The sequence below is a fragment of the Opisthorchis viverrini genome (assembly GCF_000715545.1).
Source record: "Opisthorchis viverrini unplaced genomic scaffold opera_v5_367, whole genome shotgun sequence".
NCBI classification, from domain to species: Eukaryota; Metazoa; Platyhelminthes; class Trematoda; order Opisthorchiida; family Opisthorchiidae; genus Opisthorchis; species Opisthorchis viverrini.
Genome location: NW_008752027.1, coordinates 137,525 through 157,971, shown reverse-complemented (window position 1 = coordinate 157,971; position 20,447 = coordinate 137,525). Strand labels below are relative to the sequence as shown.

The window sequence follows — 20,447 nt, the reverse complement described above, 5'->3', positions numbered from 1 at the left end:
AATGTTGCGATCTGCGAGACCACGCGCTATTTGCTGAAGATCTGCTATTCGTTTTTGAAAACGACATACTTCGCACAAGAACAGACGTATTTTCTCTTTCCAAGCAATTCAAAACACCAAACATTAGCCATTCTCATCCGTAACTTACGTCCCACGTATACGTTTAATGTAGCGTTTGACGCAACCAGCTGAATTGAACCTTAAGGCACTCTAGTCATTGGTTGTCTTGTTTGCACAACCTCGACTGCCTCACGTGTTTGAATCGACTTTGCCCAAAGCTGTTCATGTGACCACAGGCCACGATGATTCGCAGCCAAGCACTTAGAGTCTGGTGCTGTATATTTTTGCATATGAATGTACAACACTAATATTAACGTCACTAACGAAGCTCTGATTTTCTAATATGTACGCTGAGGTTCTGATACCATGCGTATGTCGATGGCGCCAACTGGGTTGTAACAATGACCTAGCACGTTTCTACCCATATTTTATTATCGATTACGTAATCAGTCCAAACACTGTGTGGAAGAACTGCACAATCACACGATCGGCAATTTGGAAAATTATCTTCGGAAATCGGAACATACCAAGCCATTACACTCCTCACCCTTTTTGCTTGCATCACTCTAGAACGTACCCACCAGTTCCCATAATTCCTCACCTTAAAAAGGGAGGCAATGTACACTTACAAATGTTGCGATATTTTTCATACACAGGCCCGAATTATGCCGACGAATTGGGATGAAATATGGCGTGGGCGAATAACGAGATTGTGCATTACATTGCAAAAATCAATGGTCTATGAAGAATGTGCATTCGTTTCCACAAAATAAGAATGATTCAGGTATGCAACGTGTGTATTTGCTTGCGTTTGCATTCATCCTTAAATGAAATCCCGTACCAGTTTGATAATTACTAATAGACTTCAGGTACCCCACGCGATTAACCAAACCTGATTTGTAATTCCTATAGCTAAAAGACTCAAAACCTGCGATGTCTTATAGAAGAAACGTTTCACAGTGGATGAAAAACGGAACTAAGAAACTAAGAAACATGTTTGTTTTTGGATCCCCTTGTGTGAAACGCCCAGAAAATAGATGTGAGATTTAAACTCACAAACATGTGTTGAAAACATGTTAGATTTCTAATTCTACACGTTAAAAGTGTGTCTTATCATTAAAAGCAGAGATAAAGGGAACTTTTTAAACCCAAGTTTTTTACCTTGGTGGGTGTAAAAATCGTTCACGTGACTCGGCGTTTGCCGAGATATTTGGTTACACACCAAACTCAAGGCGTGGCTATTATCGGGCCTATCAAGCTCTAGTGGGGGAAAATTGTTTTCGCAGTGTTCACCCAGTTCATTCAAAGCATTCATGAACGAAGTGCATCCTTCGAATCGATTGTTACCGTTGCTCTGGAGGAAGATCAAGAAATGGCTGACAGTGGAGTGGCCAACATTCTGGCACACACTTCTGTCTACAAAATTCCGTGCTCGAGTTCCTAAAATGATTTGTCTATGCAGCCGGTCATTGGAGAGTATTAGATAGCCCTCTAACCTAGCGCTGCACTTTCAGTAATAGGTAGAAAATCAGTTCCACATATTTATGGCCTCATTCACTTGGACGTTCACTGTTCAGGTAAATGGAAAGATGCTGAGCAGCTGAGGGGGACAAGTATTAGTCAGCCATGCAATAACATTTGTTCTCCGGTCCGATATATGTCTGACCAAGGTGTGGCAGGTTTTCAGGGTTGAGAATCATGAGGAACCTGATTCAAAATAGAACTTACCGTTAACATGTGCAGAGTATATTCATAAGTCAAATTAGGATCCAGGGTATCGACAAGTATCACATCCGAGGCAACCTCAGCATTTTCGACAGTAAGAGGTGGTCCTTCTTCTTTGGGCTTTAGGGTTTCTTCCGGTGTTTGGCTTTTCACTTCCGCACTGGGTATCACAGCCACAATCGAATCAAAAGCAGAATCTAGAGGGAACAACGAAGAGAAATAGCAAAGCAATTGGTGGTCTGTTTGAATGAAAAGCTCAGCACTGTTCTTATCTAACGGAAATCTTCCCCTAGGAGGCGACGGAAAGTACACTTCAAGAACGTGAGTACTATTGAGTTGTATGATAAATTGTATGGTTGTGTGTTTAAAAAATACGGCGAGGATTTCGCCATGTCCGTATATATTGCTGCTAATACACGTTTGGTGTGTTTGGAAACATCGATTAGGATCCAGGGTATCGACAAGTATCACATCCGAGGCAACCTCAGCATTTTCGACAGTAAGAGGTGGTCCTTCTTCTTTGGGCTTTAGGGTTTCTTCCGGTGTTTGGCTTTTCACTTCCCCACTGGGTATCACAGCCACAATCGAATCAAAAGCAGAATCTAGAGAGAACAACAGAGAAATACTAAAGCAATTGATGATCTGTTTTGAATGAAAAGCTCAGCACTGTTCTTGTCTAACGGAAATCTTCCCCTAGGAGTCGACGGAAGGTACACTTCAAGAACGTGAGTACTACTGAGTTGTATGATAAATTGTATGGTTGTATGTTTAAAAACTACGACGAGGATTTAGCCGTGTCCGTATATATTGCTGCTAATATACGTTTGGTGTGTTTGGAAACATCAGTGTAGCTTCCAGAAAATATACAATTCGACCTTAGAGGATTTTTGCAGGCGCAGTGTAAATCTTTAGCAGCCAGACGAAGGGACTTGAAACAAAGCAAAAGTAACGCTTGCAAACGAACGTAATAAAACGTTCTTTTGTTTATTCAGTGAGTGACAGTGAGGTGCATGCAGTGATTGACAGAAGAATGCCAGAAAAGTTAAAATGTTTCCAGAAGCTGATGAGCATTTACTTCGATCCAAATGAAGAGAGGTTTATTTCGTATTCATAGTTGTAATCAACATACACAGCTTGAATATATTTCACCATATTGTGTTGAAGCCGCTATATAATAATCGATAGGACAGGACTCCGAAGTACCGTCTCCGTCTGCACACTAGTTCCTGAACAGAATATGAAAAACAATAGGCTTTGAAGCACTAATTCTTTTGAAAAACAAGTGGATAATGACGTGGAAATCTATCCGATATTTCAACTACCAATTACGCCTATCTTAAGCACCGTAACCTGGTTCACGATCAAACTTTGTCCTGTGTGACAGTGAAAGGTTCGAAACACACAATGTGGGATCAAGTAATCCTACCGGTTTGCTTCTCATACTTCCTTAAAATGGGTTAGAGAAAATCAATATTTAAGGTCAGATTTTGGGCAGATGTAGGTAATTAGAATGGTTTCGCTCCCGTTTTGTAAAATCGATAGTTTAAGTAGCGCAGCTTCATGTCACATGTTCCGAAGAGTGAACGCGAAAAATAACTAATCTGGCTCTGTGTACTTTCTATAGGTTGAATTAAAATAATATTGTTGGCAGACAAAAAATCTGCTTTGTTGTCATTACTTGTGGGAAAAGCAGTATCTATGGAACTATTTAAAAACCAGGCACCATTCTCCTGGCCTGGTAGTGCCAACCGAACCAAGCTAAAGTAAACTGACCGTGACAGGTCCGACCTTTATGAACGTTAATTGTTCAAACTACTGATATACAGTCCACACCGTATTTTACTCCGGAAATGTTAAAATGCTACAGGCGGGCTGATAAATGATGAAACGCAAAATTCGATCCCCTAGCTCCAAAATTTTCGTACATTAAATAACCAGCCCACTTCAGGGGAAAACGACTCCAAGTTTTGGAGAACGCCTTCCAAACTGGTTGAAACAAGGAGATTTCCGCTTGATATAAAAGGGCGACAGAATTATAAGAAGTGGATACCCGTTGGCTGTGGTGATTAGGAAACAAGTAGTGTTCTGCGTACATTAAACGAAGTGGGTAGCGCATGCTGCGCTCCCAAATACATTTCCAACTGTTTTATAGTGTAGATGATCGGCAACCTTGTAACACTATATACAATCTGCCGCTGTTCATCACAGTATGAGGAAGCACTGCAAAGAATGGGAATTGGAAGAATCCTCATTGATTGACCTCACTGCAGTGGGTAATTTCAACCGTCCTTCATGAATTTCCTGATTCCAATTCTCACACGCGAGGGAGGTGCCGTCTGTTGACGTGGTTTTAATCTACACCATTTCTGAGAGACTTGATCATTATCGTTCTACTGACAGGTTGTTGAAGATCGGGGAACGCATTCAGAGGTGAAATGAACGTGAATATGTAGTATCCGGCAGCCGAATAGACACGATATTCAACAACTATAGATGCTCTAATAAATCTTGAGGAAAAGCAGGAAATATCAACAAATACGGTCATATTCTGCCTCATGAATATGAAACGTGAAACACTGAGTGGAATACCATCAGCGAACGCGAGAACTTGAGAAAAATGTCCTGGATAAAAGAGTGAGATGTCCTAACCGTAAAATATGATCAAAACTTGAAAATACCACACAAAATTCACGGCCCAACCAAGCACAAAAATACGGCAGGATTAAGGAAAATCGCCCGCAGTGATTATGTTGGTTGTTTCTTGGAAAATATTTAAATGGTGGTCTACAATTCGTCGGACCACAGTCTCAAAAAACGAGAGTCAGATTCATAGTCCATAAGGTTTAAACCTATGGGTTTCGAAACACATTCAGTTGCCGAACGACGTCATAAAAGAGACATTCAGCTATGTTCCAGGTGAGTCTCTCGTCAAAAACAAACTGGTGCGTGGATGAGTGCAGTTATCGAATTTCGTGTAAGTTGGGTCGAAGCAACACATGATGTTGACGGAATCTCGGGGACGGCACCTCCATGGTGGGCTCCTAGAGTGACGAGACCGGTCGTGGGCCGTCGAAACATTTTCAGCATTGATATGTGTAGTTCATTAAACCTAAACATTCTACTTACTTTGAAACAAATTACTGTAGAATATCTTTTTGTTCCCACAAGACATATATATGACTAATTCTTCAACAAAAGGCACCAGCGTGAAAAAAAGACGAACGTTTTGCGTTTGCTGTAATTTTTACTATTACATTGGTAATTAACTATAATGCGTAATTCGATGTTATCATACGCGAGGAGTGTCGGAAATCATGAGCATTCATTTATACGGTAAATCTCCGTGAGACCGTCTAAACTGCAGAAATAGTTGTCGCTAAAAAATACTGCCAAAACAAGAAATCGCAGCTAGGGTTTTAAAAGCAGAAGCAATTACTCCTAACGTCTGCGACGCTAGCAGTTTTCTTGCATACCTAGCTATGGACGTTGATAGGATTATTGGCTAACAAAAGTTTATAAGATGCATTTCAAATGGAACAATCTCAAGTGAAATGTTGCTTTGACTTTGTTGAATCTCGTCACAACATCAAGAACATTGTTTTTGAGAGCAAACGAAGTGAAACGTGGTTGCCCGTCTATAAATTAGTCAAAATGGGAGCAATAAAGGACCTTGAAGGATGCGAACTGGTAGATAAAATGTTGGCTTTTGGACCACGTAGTGATAGAATCACGTGATAAATTGGGATTCACGAGTATCTCAGTAACAAGCGATTTCCTATAGAATATTTTTAAACAACCAAGTGCCTTGTGTCAAAAACCCATCCACAATAAAGAGTCTGATCTTAAACTTAAGCTCGGTTTATGACGAGATACTTTTGAAACATGATTCTTATACGTGCACAAAAACTCGGAACCGTCAGTCTTGTCATTTGGTATGACGTATATGTCTAAATATATTACCTTAAAAATGGCAAGTGACATCAAGAGGTCCGCAGTGAAGATATATACGAACAACTGTTCCCAGTAAGCTACAAAAAAAATGAAAAATTCGTACAACGTCCAAGACAGGCTGCAGATGTCAAAAACGTCCAAATACATGTAAGCGACATCCCGCCTGTCCAATGGATGGACAGCTTCAAGTTTGTTTACAATACCACAAATCAATGGAACGCTTCCTGTTTCCTTTCCCCACAACATATGGAAACTTTGAAATCTAAAAGCCTTATTTCCGGTTGACTGTTGAATTTGCGTTGCCAAAATGTCGTGGGAATTTGACAGTATTCTTACCAAATGAGATCATAACTCGCAAGACGGCGAGACGGCCGAAGTGGTTAGAGCGCGAAATTACTGATCGTAAAGTCCGTGGATCGAACCGGCCCTCTGTCTCTCGACTTCTCCTGTCTAGGCGTGGGCAACCTGGCAGTGTCCCAGCTCTCGTGCAATTTTCGGGTGGCATGGCAGTTAGGCACCGTAAGGGTGCTACAGATGAGAGCTCTTTTTTATAACTCGTATTTCGTCGGGATTTTTTTCCCTATTTTTTCTTGCTTATCAAATCCACTAAAATTCGATTTGGTGAATGAAACTATCGAAACGGACGCACTTTATGGATCAGTGACTGCAGAAAACGGTTACAAGGATATGTTATTTGGACGATCAAACCTTCATATATTTGGTTCTGTAAATCTCCTTGTCAAAAGCCTATTTAGAATAACCTAACGAAAACCCGCACGATGAGCAAATATCAAGATGAAGCATCTCAAGCGATGGCACAGAGTACCCGAAGCAGCAGGAGAGTAACCTTGGTTTGCTAAAAGTGACGGCTGATCGACGACGTTGTTAATTATTAAAAGCACAACCAGGGAAAATGTTGCATCACAATTTACCCTTGCTGCTAGTTGCAAGTATTAATTGGTTGGCGAGTAATCACGTATATCGTTGACCTACATCGTTTATCCGACAGTTTCTAGCAAAAGTAACATGGCCTATTTCAGAAATTCCGAAAAGGTTACATCTCTCAAATGACCGCAGCTATCTGAGTATGAATATCAACAGCCAATATGCTTCAGAACTCAAAGGTTTATTCGTAATTCTAATTAAGACTTAGGTGGATCGCATTTCATCAGGTGCAACTTTCACTTTGGACGGCAAGCAACCCTACTTTGTGAACTTCGTGGGGAATAACTTATTATTGGGAACTCAGAATTTTGAAAAGTTTTCAGTGTTCGTAAATCGCTCTCCGGAGCGGCACTGAAATATTCTTAAGGATGGACTTTTAAGCGTAAGCTGCCCCCAGAATAGATCAATTTTGGCGGTCTGGAGCTGATGTAGACTGGGACTGATGTTCTTCTGAAAATTAAAGCAACAAATGATAACAACGTTTAACGACAGCACCCAAAATTTTTTTCATAGTATACGTAACTTCTGCGGAAGCTGCGGAACTTTTCTTTTAAAAAGCTTTGCTCGTTTTTCACGGGTTTTTGAAAGGCGCTTATTGGTGATTAAGTTTCAATGAGGGGATCGGGAACTCGTGATGGAAAGTGTACGGGGTTCTGGTAGATAGGTAACGGAAGGCTTGAATTTATTGAAAAGAACAGAATTCTTAATATCTCATGTAATGTAGAACAGAAATCAAATACATTCGACACGTTTGTATCGGTAGGTATCGTGCTAGTATATATGAGGATGGACTTTACCCATGAATGTGGGTAATTATTTAGAAGACTGGCCGCTAAATGACGTAAGCGTACTCGGTTGATGGTCCCTGTTAATTAGGAACATTATCCAGGCACCACCAACCATATTCTGCTTGTGCCTGTGGGTTGCGCTAATTTCCCTTCCATTGTTGAGCGCACAAGCTGTTTACCAGTGGAACGGCGGATACTGCTGCGAGTGGTATATCTTCTCGTAAATCCACTGCACATCTTGAAAAGTGGGATCTATTAGGGAATTTGTCGAGTCGCTTTGTAGCATTTCTTGCATTTGATGAATATCCAGGAAAGTTCAGGAAGACACGTTCAAGAAGAAGATGGATATTTAGTTTGTGTAAACAAGATACATATGAGAGTTTTGCTTCCCTGTCCAATAGTCTGTAAGTGTTTACTTGGCGTTTCCTAATAAATAACCCCGTAGCAAAGGCCTTCTTCCTTTCACCAGTAGCATCCTTAAAATTGCAGTGTCCATTGCGCGTTGAGTACCAATCCCACATAATTGGGTTAGGAATATTTTTTTTCGAAGGACTTAACTAGCGGTGGTGATTTCATCATGACAAAACATGGTGAAAACTGACTGATAGGTGATACGAGCGTACTCGCATGGTGCGTATCCAAAGGTAGATACTCTATTCTAACGTCTTGGATTTTCAAAAGAGAACAAGTCCAGAAATAAAGTACTTTTGCTGCCATTTCACGGAAAGAATTTAGGTGTAGGAAATCTACTAAAATTCCATCGCAATGAATGTTTTTGGAGGAGCGTACTTAAGGGTTTTCCACACTTATTCCTTATACCATTGACTGTCTAGATTGTAACGAGAGTGATAGCCTTAAGGATCAATACATCACCCGGTTCTTGTTACAAGCTTCAATCAGTGTTAAAGGTCCGTCGGTCAGAATCCACAGGCCTTACACATGAAATCCTTGGTTAGAAATCTTAATGCTTCATGTATGCATTAGTGACGTAACACAGAACCAGATTTGCAAAGGCGAGTATTCGTAGTTGTACAGAAAAAGCCAATGAATTACTGCAATTTTTTAAATGGAATGGACTATTTGATTTAAATATCTTTGGAAAAAGTCATATCGTCAATATAGTGAATGGAATGTGGCCTAAAGGAATGCGTTTTGGCCAACATTTTAAATTCGACTGAGCATGAAGAAGGCTGATATTTCGTGACTTCTCGTGAAGGTGTTCATGGGAACGTTTTCTGTTAGGAAACCGCCTAACAAGAACACACACATTCAGTACACATTCAGAATGTCCCCTAGAGAAGGGGCACTAGAGAAACTGCAAGTGGATCCAGCAGAACAGGCTGAGCAAGACACCACGCACATGATGCGTGCTTAGGTGTCGTACATTTACTGAACTGCTAAATTTATGGGAAAAGTAAAATAAATCCACAGCTAGAGATAGACTCAACGATTTTGGTGGATGACCTCCTCACAATGGGCGTCTTACTTTTCTAACAAATACACTCCTACTGCTTTCCCACAATAATCTTGAAAAATCCCAAGGAGAATATGGATTTAGTCACGTGCTTCCAGTATGTGGTTAACTAAGGATTCATATAACTCTCTAGGTGGTTTTTTGAGCTAGATTAAGTTCATTTTTGTTTTCAACCGATGGCCGTTCAAAAACGTACTATTTTCTTGAACCCAGGGCATTCGTCTACCACCGGTGCAACAGGAGATTAAGGTAGTAGGGGGGATGACTTGAATAATCTCTACTTCGAGAATCAGAAATAAAATATCGGATTCGATATAATCACCGGCTTGATAAAGTCGCCTCTTGAAAGCTGTATTAGTTGACAGTCATCTTTAATTCCGAAGCTTCTTTCTCCCAGTTTAAATGTATTGTTGTGATCGAAAGTCGTCAACGATATATTCAAACTTTTTTTCTTATAGGATGAGCCACTAATCCTTCGGCACAACTGGCGCATGCGGCAAGATAAAGAGCCACGGGATATGCGATAATTACTATGAACCCGTGAGAACCAAGTACCCGGAAATTAAGGCACTAACTTATGATCCAGAGATACTAGTCCAACTTTAACGCTTTCAGGTTGACGTTCCCAGAGAAAAAGTGCACCACGTAGAATGTGGTGTCGAACGATTCTCAGGATCCTTAATTTGGCTGCCAAGTGAATAGTCATGTTTAACTTCACTTGTTGAACGGATGAAAAAAGGAAGTCAAAAAGCAAGTCAACAGAAACCATTCGAAACATGACAGGATTTGTAGTGGCAATTAGGGGACGAATTTATTATAGACCACTACAGGTCAGCAAGTTTACTCACCAACAGAATCGGACAAGATCATCACTCCAGCGGGTGCTCCGTCTGATTTGTTAAAATGTGCGCTAACCTTGGCTTTGTTGAGGCGCTGCGGGAAAAAAAGGAAACGGCAAAATTTACCGTCAGATGCTTATATGGATGAAAGTGTGAAAATTACACGATCACACCAGGCAGTTGATCTCCTTTTTGTAATGAAAAACACGACACCAGTAAAAATTACAAACCAAAAAGCACTCAAGCGAGTGAAATTGTGGTGACAAGCTATTTCGATCGGAACATTGCCTTATCATTTTCTACACGAAGTAGCCGGTGCTTTTGCACAATATTTGAACAATGAAAGCAATATTGGAATTTGCCGGATGAAGTTTCCTCAGTACGACCATGATCCTGAACAACTGCTCGGACGCGGGTTTTATCCCAAACAATGAGGACTTCCAATTCCAGCTGTTCCGTTCATAAATCACCAAAAAATCTTTGGGAAAGGGATTCTGGGGTAAAAATGTCACAGTACAAACAAAATTGTCCAAAATTCGTGGGGGGATTTTTCCTTGCGTGTCCCTTCAGGTGACTTGAGTTAAAAAGAAAATAAGTTTGGGATTCGACCACTTCAGAGCCGTCGTCATTTTAGCCGCTTCAGCTGAGGGTCCGCTAATTGATAATGCAGTAGACCATTTTCTACGTTCCCACAGAGAATCATTCTCACGCATGACGCATCTCAGTAAACCATATCCCACGCGAATTAGTCTTGGCTCCTTGCACCTTTCCTGTAACTCGAGAATGTCAAATGACACTGGCTGATTTTTAGCTATCGAATAATGGAACTCTTTTCATCTAGCATTGGGGTGAAAAGGCACACATTTCAACCTTCATCACCAGCTGATAGCAGGGTCAGTAAAACGGTTTTTAAGTCCAAAGCTAAAGCCTTAAGTTAATGTAAAACCAGGCTCTTCGTGTGACAGAATATAGGTCTTCTATGAAATATACATTCTAATTATGTATCTGTGAAACTAAGCGATAAATTTAGTATTTCTGTCAAATCATTAGTTGACTAAGAGTTTCAACTCTGAACAAAATCCGTACAAGTAGGTCTCCGCAAAATAACCCCACATATTCCAGAGAGAAAGCACGTTACTGGCAGTGTTTTAACGGTATTTGGCACTCGCCGGAAAAGTGAAAAAGTTGGAACAAAGAAAGGAAGGAGGGACGGAAGAGAGGACACGTTACATTTGTTGCGTAGGAACAAGTTAGGTACGTCTATGGTTATGGAGCAGGATAATAGAACGTCATTCACACGCGCTGTACAACAGCGTCTGTCGCTTTTGAGCTATTGCCTCTTTTATGGCAAAAATACTTATATATATAAATAGTCCCTTTTCTGCTATGTCCATGACGGACTGCTGTTTTGCTTTTTGGTTTAAAAATTGCACAAAAAATAACGTTCACAAGAAAGTTGAATGCCTCTCAGAGACGTTATTTTTGGATTCATGCAACTGCCTCACTGAAAGACATGCGGAATTTTCCAGTGTATACGAAAAAATGCTAAACCTTGTTAGTCATGCTCGGATTGAAGGCCATAAACTAATGTATTTTGGCGTTCTTCGCATAAAAATAATTTTACAGCCCCTAGCCCTAATGATATTATCCAAGCCGGAGACCACCGACAGGAAAGGCTTTATTACCTAGGATTCTTCATACCGTTGTGGAGAACTGTGACCGGACGTATTACTATGCGCTTTCAGGACTGTGATACAAAGAAACAGCAGTCACTGAACACTCAAGTCTAAAGGCATCTTATATCTAGCAATCTGTGCGTCAACCATGCATCGAGGGGTAGTACAGCTCAGTGAGAGAAATTATTTATGTGGTTCATTCAGCCCATCTGGGCTCAAGTCATCCAGTTGTTGGAGTGAGTTTTCTTGTCGCCATCATTCAAGCGCCGTTAAATGCATGCTACTCGTTGCCAAAATGCACCAGAATAGACAACTTAAGACCCTGTTTGAAGGCTCAGAACATTAGGCGATAAGCTGGCGATCATAGCACTCTAAAGCAGAAGAAGAGGAATGAACCTAATCCACCACTTCACTTGTCGAAGGGCTGATGATGACCCTCATCTTTGAGAACATATGCAAATGAATTAGGCGATAAGCTGGCGATCATAGCACTCTAAAGCAGAAGAGGAATGAACCTAATCCATCACTTCACTTGTCGAAGGGCTGATGATGACCCTGATCTTTGAGAACATTCCGAATGCAAATGAAAAGATTAGCACTACACTCGTATTACAGCGTTTGACAACATTTATGCGTTTTTCGGGTATGAGCAGTGTTCTGTCTTACGATGTGTATAGATGCGCTTTCTCCATAAGATTACTTGTCTCTCAGTTGTCTTGTTCAGGGGATAATATCCACTGTGACAATAACAGTACATTAAGCACACTGAAAACCCCGAATATAGTGAACTTTGCCACAGAGGGAAATCCTGATCCAGAAATATTGCACGTATGTTTGTGCATGTACATATGATCTCATTGTGAATATAGTTGAAGTATGATGAGGAAGTGTACTTTGTTTCCGCCCATTGTTTACCAAACCCTTCTAAAATGATAAATCTTCAATCGACTTCAAACCCCTTCCAAATGATAAGAATCATGTATTCTTTCTGTAGACAAATGAACCAGTATCCTATCTATTTGGAACTGAGAATTAACTACGCAGTTGCTCAGGCGAAAATAACATTTCGGTATTGAGTTTGGGGTGAAGATTTTTTATGCCATATTTATCTTCGGCCATGGATCAATGGGGGGACACAGCTACTCTTTACTGAATTAATAAGTCATACATTCGTTTCAGTCTGTGAGCCACCCAAGAAACCGTACTAAACGAGAAATTCAGCTGGGTTCCAATGAGTCCCTCGTCAAACCCACATAGATATGCGAATGCAGCATAGCAGTATTATTTAATGCGTAACCCCGAAGTGGCTTTCGAGGGAATATATGCAACTATTTATTCATTGTGCACATAATCACTGACATTGGACAACGCACTCCCCACGTTTCCGACAAACATGCGTTACTTAACTTGTTTTCCCTCCCTGGGACACAAAACACAAACCGAAACCAGGACAAAAACCGTCTGGTTAAACAAATAAAGCGCAAAGTTTTGTTTTAAATCCAGTTTGTTTCTACAGGGTGGCGGGGTTGTACTGGTGAACACGGACAACTCGCTGCCAGAGACATGGGGTGCAAGTGACAATGTCCGTCATTGGTGGACGTGTTTTTTCGTTCAAAATAATGAAAACAGTTAACGAAGGTTCACTCAAGCCATTTGTATTTAAATGTGTACCACTGTGAGGGATAAAAAATAATCGGTCGGCTGTAACACCCTTTCGGTGCTGAAGGAAGCAAGAGGGCCGGGATACTGCCACGCTGCCCAAGCTTAAGCAGGGGAAGTCGAGATGCAGAGATCGGGTTCAAACCGCGGACCTCTAGGTCAGTAAATTTGCGCACTAATTACTGAGCCAGCGGGCCCCCTTGGTATCACTGTGGGATTGAGTGCTATGTGTACCTGATATTAACGACGCTGTTGTAACGCTTCTGAGTGGTTCTGAGGAAAGATGTCTAGAATCTAGTGAAGCACCGATAAATGGTGTGCAAGAGGAGCAGCTACACGATTCTACGGTTTTCGCACTTGTGGTAGACACAGAGCAATATGCCGTTCATAAGGTAGCTTCTTCAGCTGTTCTCCCTTTATTTTCAACGTGACACAAGTCTATATTATTGCCTAACCATAGTTCAAGCAGCAACCCTAGTGTTGATTCCTCTGAATCAGTCAAAATCACCTGGTGTAAACGTGACGACGAACAGCTTGTTCATTGAAGAATATGTTAGTAGCTATGTTAGCGTAGATGGTCGTTGGCTTGTTAGCTGAGCTGGATACAACCAACAACTCATCGCTACGCATTACTAGGTTCCCGAATAATGCACAGATGATGTCACCTTGATTTGAGATGAGGAGTCTGCAATCGAATCGCCCAGCTCAGTGAACAAGCCAACGACTAGCTTGTCGAAAATTTATTAATGAATGGTACACTTCAGTAGGGTTATGTTCTATACGAGCTTGTGCAAATTTCTCTCGACTCAATTTACCCAACTAATCTTGACGTTCTCTCGCCTCACTGCTAAGGAACTGTCTCCAGAACCCCATTCTTCGTCACGAAGCATGTTTTCATCCTCTCGACGGAAAAGATCGAATTCGATTATAGGAAGCCATCCATCACAAGAAAACACTTGCACCAGATTTCTGATGATGAGGGTTATTTGATAAAGTGCCCAGAAATGTTGGAACCCTCACTTCATCTATTCTGCTAGTTTTCGATAACAAAAAAATTTTATGATCATACCGACACACTCACCAGAAACTTGAAGCCCTCTCTGTTCGCCTGTCCCGAATCAATCATCTGTCGAGTATGGGGGGATTTGCGCACGATGGAAGCAATGATGTGAAGTACTGATGTGGCCATGTTGATTTTTTTCGTTGGTGAGGTTGAAGGCGTTATATTGGATACGGATTTGATAGGCTCAGGAGCACGAGGTTCCGGCAGATGCATCGAAATATTCGTTTCAGTAGACTGAGTGGGTGTGTGAACAGTTGAAATGAATGTATCAAGCAGTTGTTTCGCCATTTGGTGTCGCTCCAGGCTGCAAAATAATGCGTGATTAAAATAATCAAAGAGTTTTTGAGCACGCAGGACCTCCCAGTAGATATGTAGGTGGAATCCAGGGGCACTTACTCCGATTGGGAATCCAGCTCCCGCTGAATTTGTTGATCCGTCATCTTTGATGAAAGATTGGTCAAATATTCCGGGTCTAAATCATGCAGAGATTTTGCGTTGTACGCAAGGCGGTATAGTGTGCTTCCGAGCTTCTGTGTTCCCGACACACAATTGAGTGGAGGAAGAACATGAGAGTAAAATTATAAACTAACAAGATAGCAAAAAGAAGTGACGAAAACTGACAATCAATGCTTTTCTAAGATCGAACCGAAAAATATACCCTGTACACCTCAGGGATGATACATGCCATGACGGATGCAACATTACAGCGCAAGGAGGAACCCCAGGCCTTGATGTTTAATGACGACAGCGAAAAGGCAAGGCTCTACCATAGTACTTAGTAATGCACACTATAGCTGTTTTGGTGATCCATTTTTTATACAAGCGGAAACTTTGGAAGTTCGAATCCGAATTCAGTCCACATAAGTTGGAATTTTAGGTTCGTAAACCACGCCTTCGATCCAGAGGGTAGTGATATCCGTTAGATATAGACACCTCATTATTGTAGCTCTAGTTGAAAGGCTGTTGAATGTCAACATCCGGTTGGCCAATGTCAGACAAATTGAGCAAAAGAGGGTAGTAATTAAGGGTGACCGTTCGTACTGTTTAATTTGTCAGACCGCTTATGGAGATAAATTAGTCTCGGAGGTTTGTCGACTGGGGACCAGAAAGGGACAATAGTCCTCATTTCATCCGGAGAAATGTAAAACGCCAGCTAGGATTCCCTGCCATAAATCATGGCCTGAGCCTTTTAGTGGTATATCTCTTGAATGTATGATTAAACAAAATTTGGTGGAAAAAGTCACTCTGCTTATTTTTCGAGGCTTTGCTCAAGCCAATTCTGTCTGTTAAGTAATATCCAATCTTAATTGTTGATAAACTGCTACCTCCATATTATAACGAAGTTTTACAGATTATCTTGCACCCAAATCAAACGTGCAATACATGACGCGGGACCTCCAGCCCAAGGAACAGAAAGAAATAACGATGGGGTAATTTCTTCTAAAAGCAACGGTAACTAAACCCAGGAATGTAGAATGACAAGCAGCATTGGAACATCTCATATTGGTCGTCGGTAGACCAAATCACTTTGATGTCATTGTTTACCATATTATCCGTGTTATATGTGTCTGTTTGATTGTGGTTGCAAGCCAAATACTTAGCCACAAGCAGTTTGTCAGTTCCGGTCATTATTAATGAAGGACGTATGAACGCGTTGCATGTTGCCAGTTAGTTGAAAGAATGTAGTGCATATCTACTACGACGTCATCATCTCAGATCATCTGTGATTGGTCATTGGAAGTAGGCTCATCCAATTGCGTTTTTCCACGCCAACCACACTTGCAATCATCCGACGCAAACGGCTTCAAGACGCGATGGCCAAGTTGACGAAGAGTGCGGCCTTTTCAGAGACTGGTCGGCTATGTGGACATTCCTGTTATTTGTAATGTGTTTCCTTCTATTGAACGGTTGTCCTCATACTTTAGGTTTGGGTTTTTTACAGCCAGTATAAGCTGCGTACAACGAATGACTTGATTGAGCGACAAGAAGAGCCTATGAGCCCTGTAACTTTGGGGTTTTAACGAAGAAAAGCCCTTATACTCATGAAAGCAAGTCCAATAAGTAGCCAACATAAGCAGCATATTTTTCATGGAGTACTAGTACTGCCAACATGAGAACTCGTAAGGAAGCTAAACGACCCATTCCAGCTGAAGGATGTCTCCACATGAAGAAAAATGTACCTGTCAACTAACTTCTTCCAAATCGTAAAGAGCTGAGTCGCTCTCTAAATCCCGTCCTTATATAATTATCTCAAATCCAAGGAAATAGTGCGCTTCTACTGCGACAAGGATGGTCGGTTCAACAACCCTCAAGTTTGAGGAGTTTGGCTTCTACATACAATTCAACAGTAACCTTGTTTGCCGTAAATTCTGGTGGGCCCGTCGTATGTGAGTTGATTATGTGTGTCACAAGTCTGATGGCGAGTTTAAACTCCACTACGCCCAAGGATCATACACACTGAAGACGAGCACGAGTACAAAACGGGCTGATGTACAGGTTCTCGCTAATTTGATCCTGGTGCTGTTCGAGTGACTGTGGCTTGAAGGAGAACTCAGAAATACACAAAAAATCATTCAGCTGTAGCATTATTTTGGTTCCATGTCAACAGAGGATGCATAAGGGCTTGGGTACTACGAGGTTGCCCAAGACTAGGTAGGAGAAGTCGAGAGGCTGAGATCGGGTTCGAACTGGGACTTTTCGAAGGGCTTGGGTACTACGAGGTTGCCCAAGACTAGGTAGGAGAAGTCGAGAGGCTGAGATCGGGTTCGAACTGCGGACTTTTCGGTCAGTAAATTTGCGTACTTATCACTGAGCCATGCGCCCAAATACGTTCGTTGAGCTGGTCAGGAGATATGTGATAACCAACATTGATGTTGACTAATAGTGCAGCATACCGTCCTAGGGCGACTTCGGTGCTTTTCTGCAACATGACCTTAGAAGAAGTTATGGAGCAGTATGGCGATTAAAAATTGTCTTACGACACGAAGAACAACAAACAGTTTGCGCCAAGTATGATAAAAAAAAGGCACCTAAAGGTGATATTATAAAGGTGTACGTAGTAGGCTGTCGTTCTGAAGATCCAGAAACATCGACCCAACGGCAATGAACAACCAAGCAAGCACTTTAGAAAATAGACCATTTTTGAGGAAACTGGCTAGAAGAGGGGGAGTGGTGCACCTGATTCATGAGAAAACAAACGTGCAAATGGAGCTGAATGCATTTCACCCGGTGATTCAACAATTTCTTGGAACTACCTTCAGCCAACATGCAACTTTTTTCAAAGTGAAACCACCCGGATACTTTTTCGTGGAAATTTTCAATTCGTTAGTTATTTGCTGTTAAATGACCCACTCAAAAACAAAGAATAGGTAGAAAAACAATGATTTAAAACTGTTCGTCAGTGTGGAATTTTAATCTCTATAATAAACTGATATATTTGTGAAGAAGGTATGCTTCACGAAGTTAGCTTTATTTCGCTACCTGATAACGTCATGATCAAATCAGTTCACGTTTTGTTTCACCCGAATTGGATGTAGAACCACATATATAATTAATTCCTCTTATCAGCAACTATAGGTTACGTACACCGAAAAATCCAAATGTGTTTCCATCGGTTCACACACAGTAAAAACGACACACAATACCCGAGTGAAGAGGAGTGTGTTATCATAGAAAATGAATAAACGCGGTAGCTTCACACACCAATTCACAATAAAAATAATGAAATACCTTTTCGGGGCGATAAAGTGGGCTGTATGTACGAAGTTATGGCACGATGATCCTATAGGCGACCGGAGACTGAGAAGTTTACTGCATCATTCAAGAGGTTAACCCCTATGTTCAGCGGACCTCTAGTGCAGTTTTATAGAAAAGACATCAGTGTACCAGTCTACGAATAGCACGTGAGAGGTGCCGTAAAACGTTAAAGGGATTTGACGGACGCAGGCATCCGAAATCCAAACACGTACCACGAATAAAAAAGTGATGGGAAGACGGGTGGACTATTTAGATGATAATGCCCCCGACAGGATCCAAGAAGGATGATGCTGTTCCAAGAGTTCTTAGTCAGGATTGGAAACGCATCAACCAGGGAAAAGTAAGTGATAACATAGCCTTAACCTGTCATTCGAACTCTATAATCGTGTGCTATTGCTTTCATGAAGCCTTGAGAACTGTTGTGGGTTTATGGAAAAGAAAGAAGAAAACTGAATTCTAATCAAGAACACCATAATCAAGAGATTCAGCTGAGTTCCAGTTGCGTTTCCCGTCAAATCGCTATGCAAATAAGTGTATTTCGCTTAGTATTCTTTCAATCATATAAACAGTTGATATGAGCATACAACTCGGGGAGTCCTCTATTCCGCGACAAATGAAATACTTTAAATGAAATCACTTCACATCTGCTTGGTGGAATGGTAGTGCTTCGAAGACAGAGTATGCCGAATGGAGTGTGCATTATCCATAGTTCCCGAAAATGTTTTTGGAACGCAGGTAATGGTGGGCTTCTGAGTCTAGAATAAATGAACCAAATATTCAACACGTAGTTAACATCTGTGTAATAAAGCGAAACAGCCCAGTCCGTGTGATGTTGTCGAATCAACCGGAATTCGCACATTGTTTCAACTATAAACTGGGACATTTTCAAGTAAAATTCCGCAGTTTGCCATTTTTTGGATTTTCACAAATATACTTAGTTTGATTTTTCCGTGCACTCGATCGCAAACCTTTCGCATCGTACTTGCAAAAGTGAACTTTGAAAGCGAATCTTTCAAGTTGTTATGGAAGAAAAACTGAGGTGGTTGACAATTAAGGAGTCCTGAAGAGGAAGCACTATGGAAACATGCCGTAATTCATTCAGCTAAAAAAAACTGCGAAACATGTGGCTGCCATTCTTTAGTTTATCCAAAAAATGGGCCAGTTTGAGCTACCCGAGTAGACATGAGTTTGCATCATTTACCCTATTACAGTCAGTTATAGCCTGACTGCAACCAATGGGCACACAGCGGTATCTATCTATTTCAATTCAAAACGAACTTCCCCTAATATTTTAAATGTGGAAATCACTCAGCACATGTCGGAACCTGCGTAGCATTTCGCGCCAGGAACTCGCCATAATTTTTGACCCGACATGACTGGGTCCCAGGTTAAGGGATTTCAAAACAGGTCTATCGCAGTATACAACATCAAGCGATATAATTACTTTTTGGGTCAACTCAAGAACATATCTAGGTATGTCAAAAACACGTAGGCTTCAGGAGGTAATGAGCATGGAGCACAGTCGGTCAGTGTCATTAGAAATCACAGAAATCGTCATTAAAGAACCACGTTATTTTTTGTGGTCTCAGCATAACAATAAAATTGACAACGGTCGATGTGACTCAGGTACGTAATTTGTTGCGCAAGTGGATCACCGTAAAACAGATTACAATTCCTACCGTTTTTAGAACGCATCCTCAGATGACACCCTGGAGGAATCATCTCTCAACTTGGAACACAGAGCGATCCGTCGAAATCACCCGAAAAAGATCAGAAATCCATCACCCCAAGTAGTTCGAAATACAAGAAAGCGCCACGACGTTTCTGACTATTGCCTTCTGAAATCACCGAGGATAGTTGGGTTTGTCCCCTTTTCGGTGAAATACGTGGCGTTTCACCATTTAAACGGAGTACTTCGGTTATTCGAACTCCATATGTTCACATCTGCTTGGTGGAATGGTAGTGCTTCGAAGACAGAGTATGCCGAATGGAGTGTGCATTATCCATAGTTCCCGAAAATGTTTTTGGAACGCAGGTAATGGTGGGCTTCTGAGTCTAGAATAAATGAACCAAATATTCAACACGTAGTTAACATCTGTGTAATAAAGCGAAACAGCCCAGTCCGTGTGATGTTGTCGAATCAACCGGAATTCGCACATTGTTTCAACTATAAACTGGGACATTTTCAAGTAAAATTCCGCAGTTTGCCATTTTTTGGATTTTCACAAATATACTTAGTTTGATTTTTCCGTGCACTCGATCGCAAACCTTTCGCATCGTACTTGCAAAAGTGAACTTTGAAAGCGAATCTTTCAAGTTGTTATGGAAGAAAAACTGAGGTGGTTGACAATTAAGGAGTCCTGAAGAGGAAGCACTATGGAAACATGCCGTGATTCATTCAGCTAAAAAAAACTGCGAAACATGTGGCTGCCATTCTTTAGTTTATCCAAAAAATGGGCCAGTTTGAGCTACCCGAGTAGACATGAGTTTGCATCATTTACCCTATTACAG

The 20,447-nt window shown here is 41.2% G+C and overlaps 1 protein-coding gene across 1 annotated transcript in view; it reads right to left on the bottom strand.

Annotated features, from left to right (window-relative positions):
* Positions 1–20,447, bottom strand: part of T265_10452 (hypothetical protein) — a gene marked incomplete at both ends in the record, with an annotated part of 157,053 nt that overhangs the window by 27,314 nt on the left and 109,292 nt on the right. The window contains 4 exons of the mRNA XM_009176827.1: positions 1,789–2,387; positions 9,792–9,876; positions 14,199–14,484; positions 14,577–14,710. Of these exons, the coding sequence (XP_009175091.1) occupies positions 1,789–2,387; positions 9,792–9,876; positions 14,199–14,484; positions 14,577–14,710 (1,104 nt within the window). The remainder of the gene's footprint in view (positions 1–1,788; positions 2,388–9,791; positions 9,877–14,198; positions 14,485–14,576; positions 14,711–20,447) is intronic.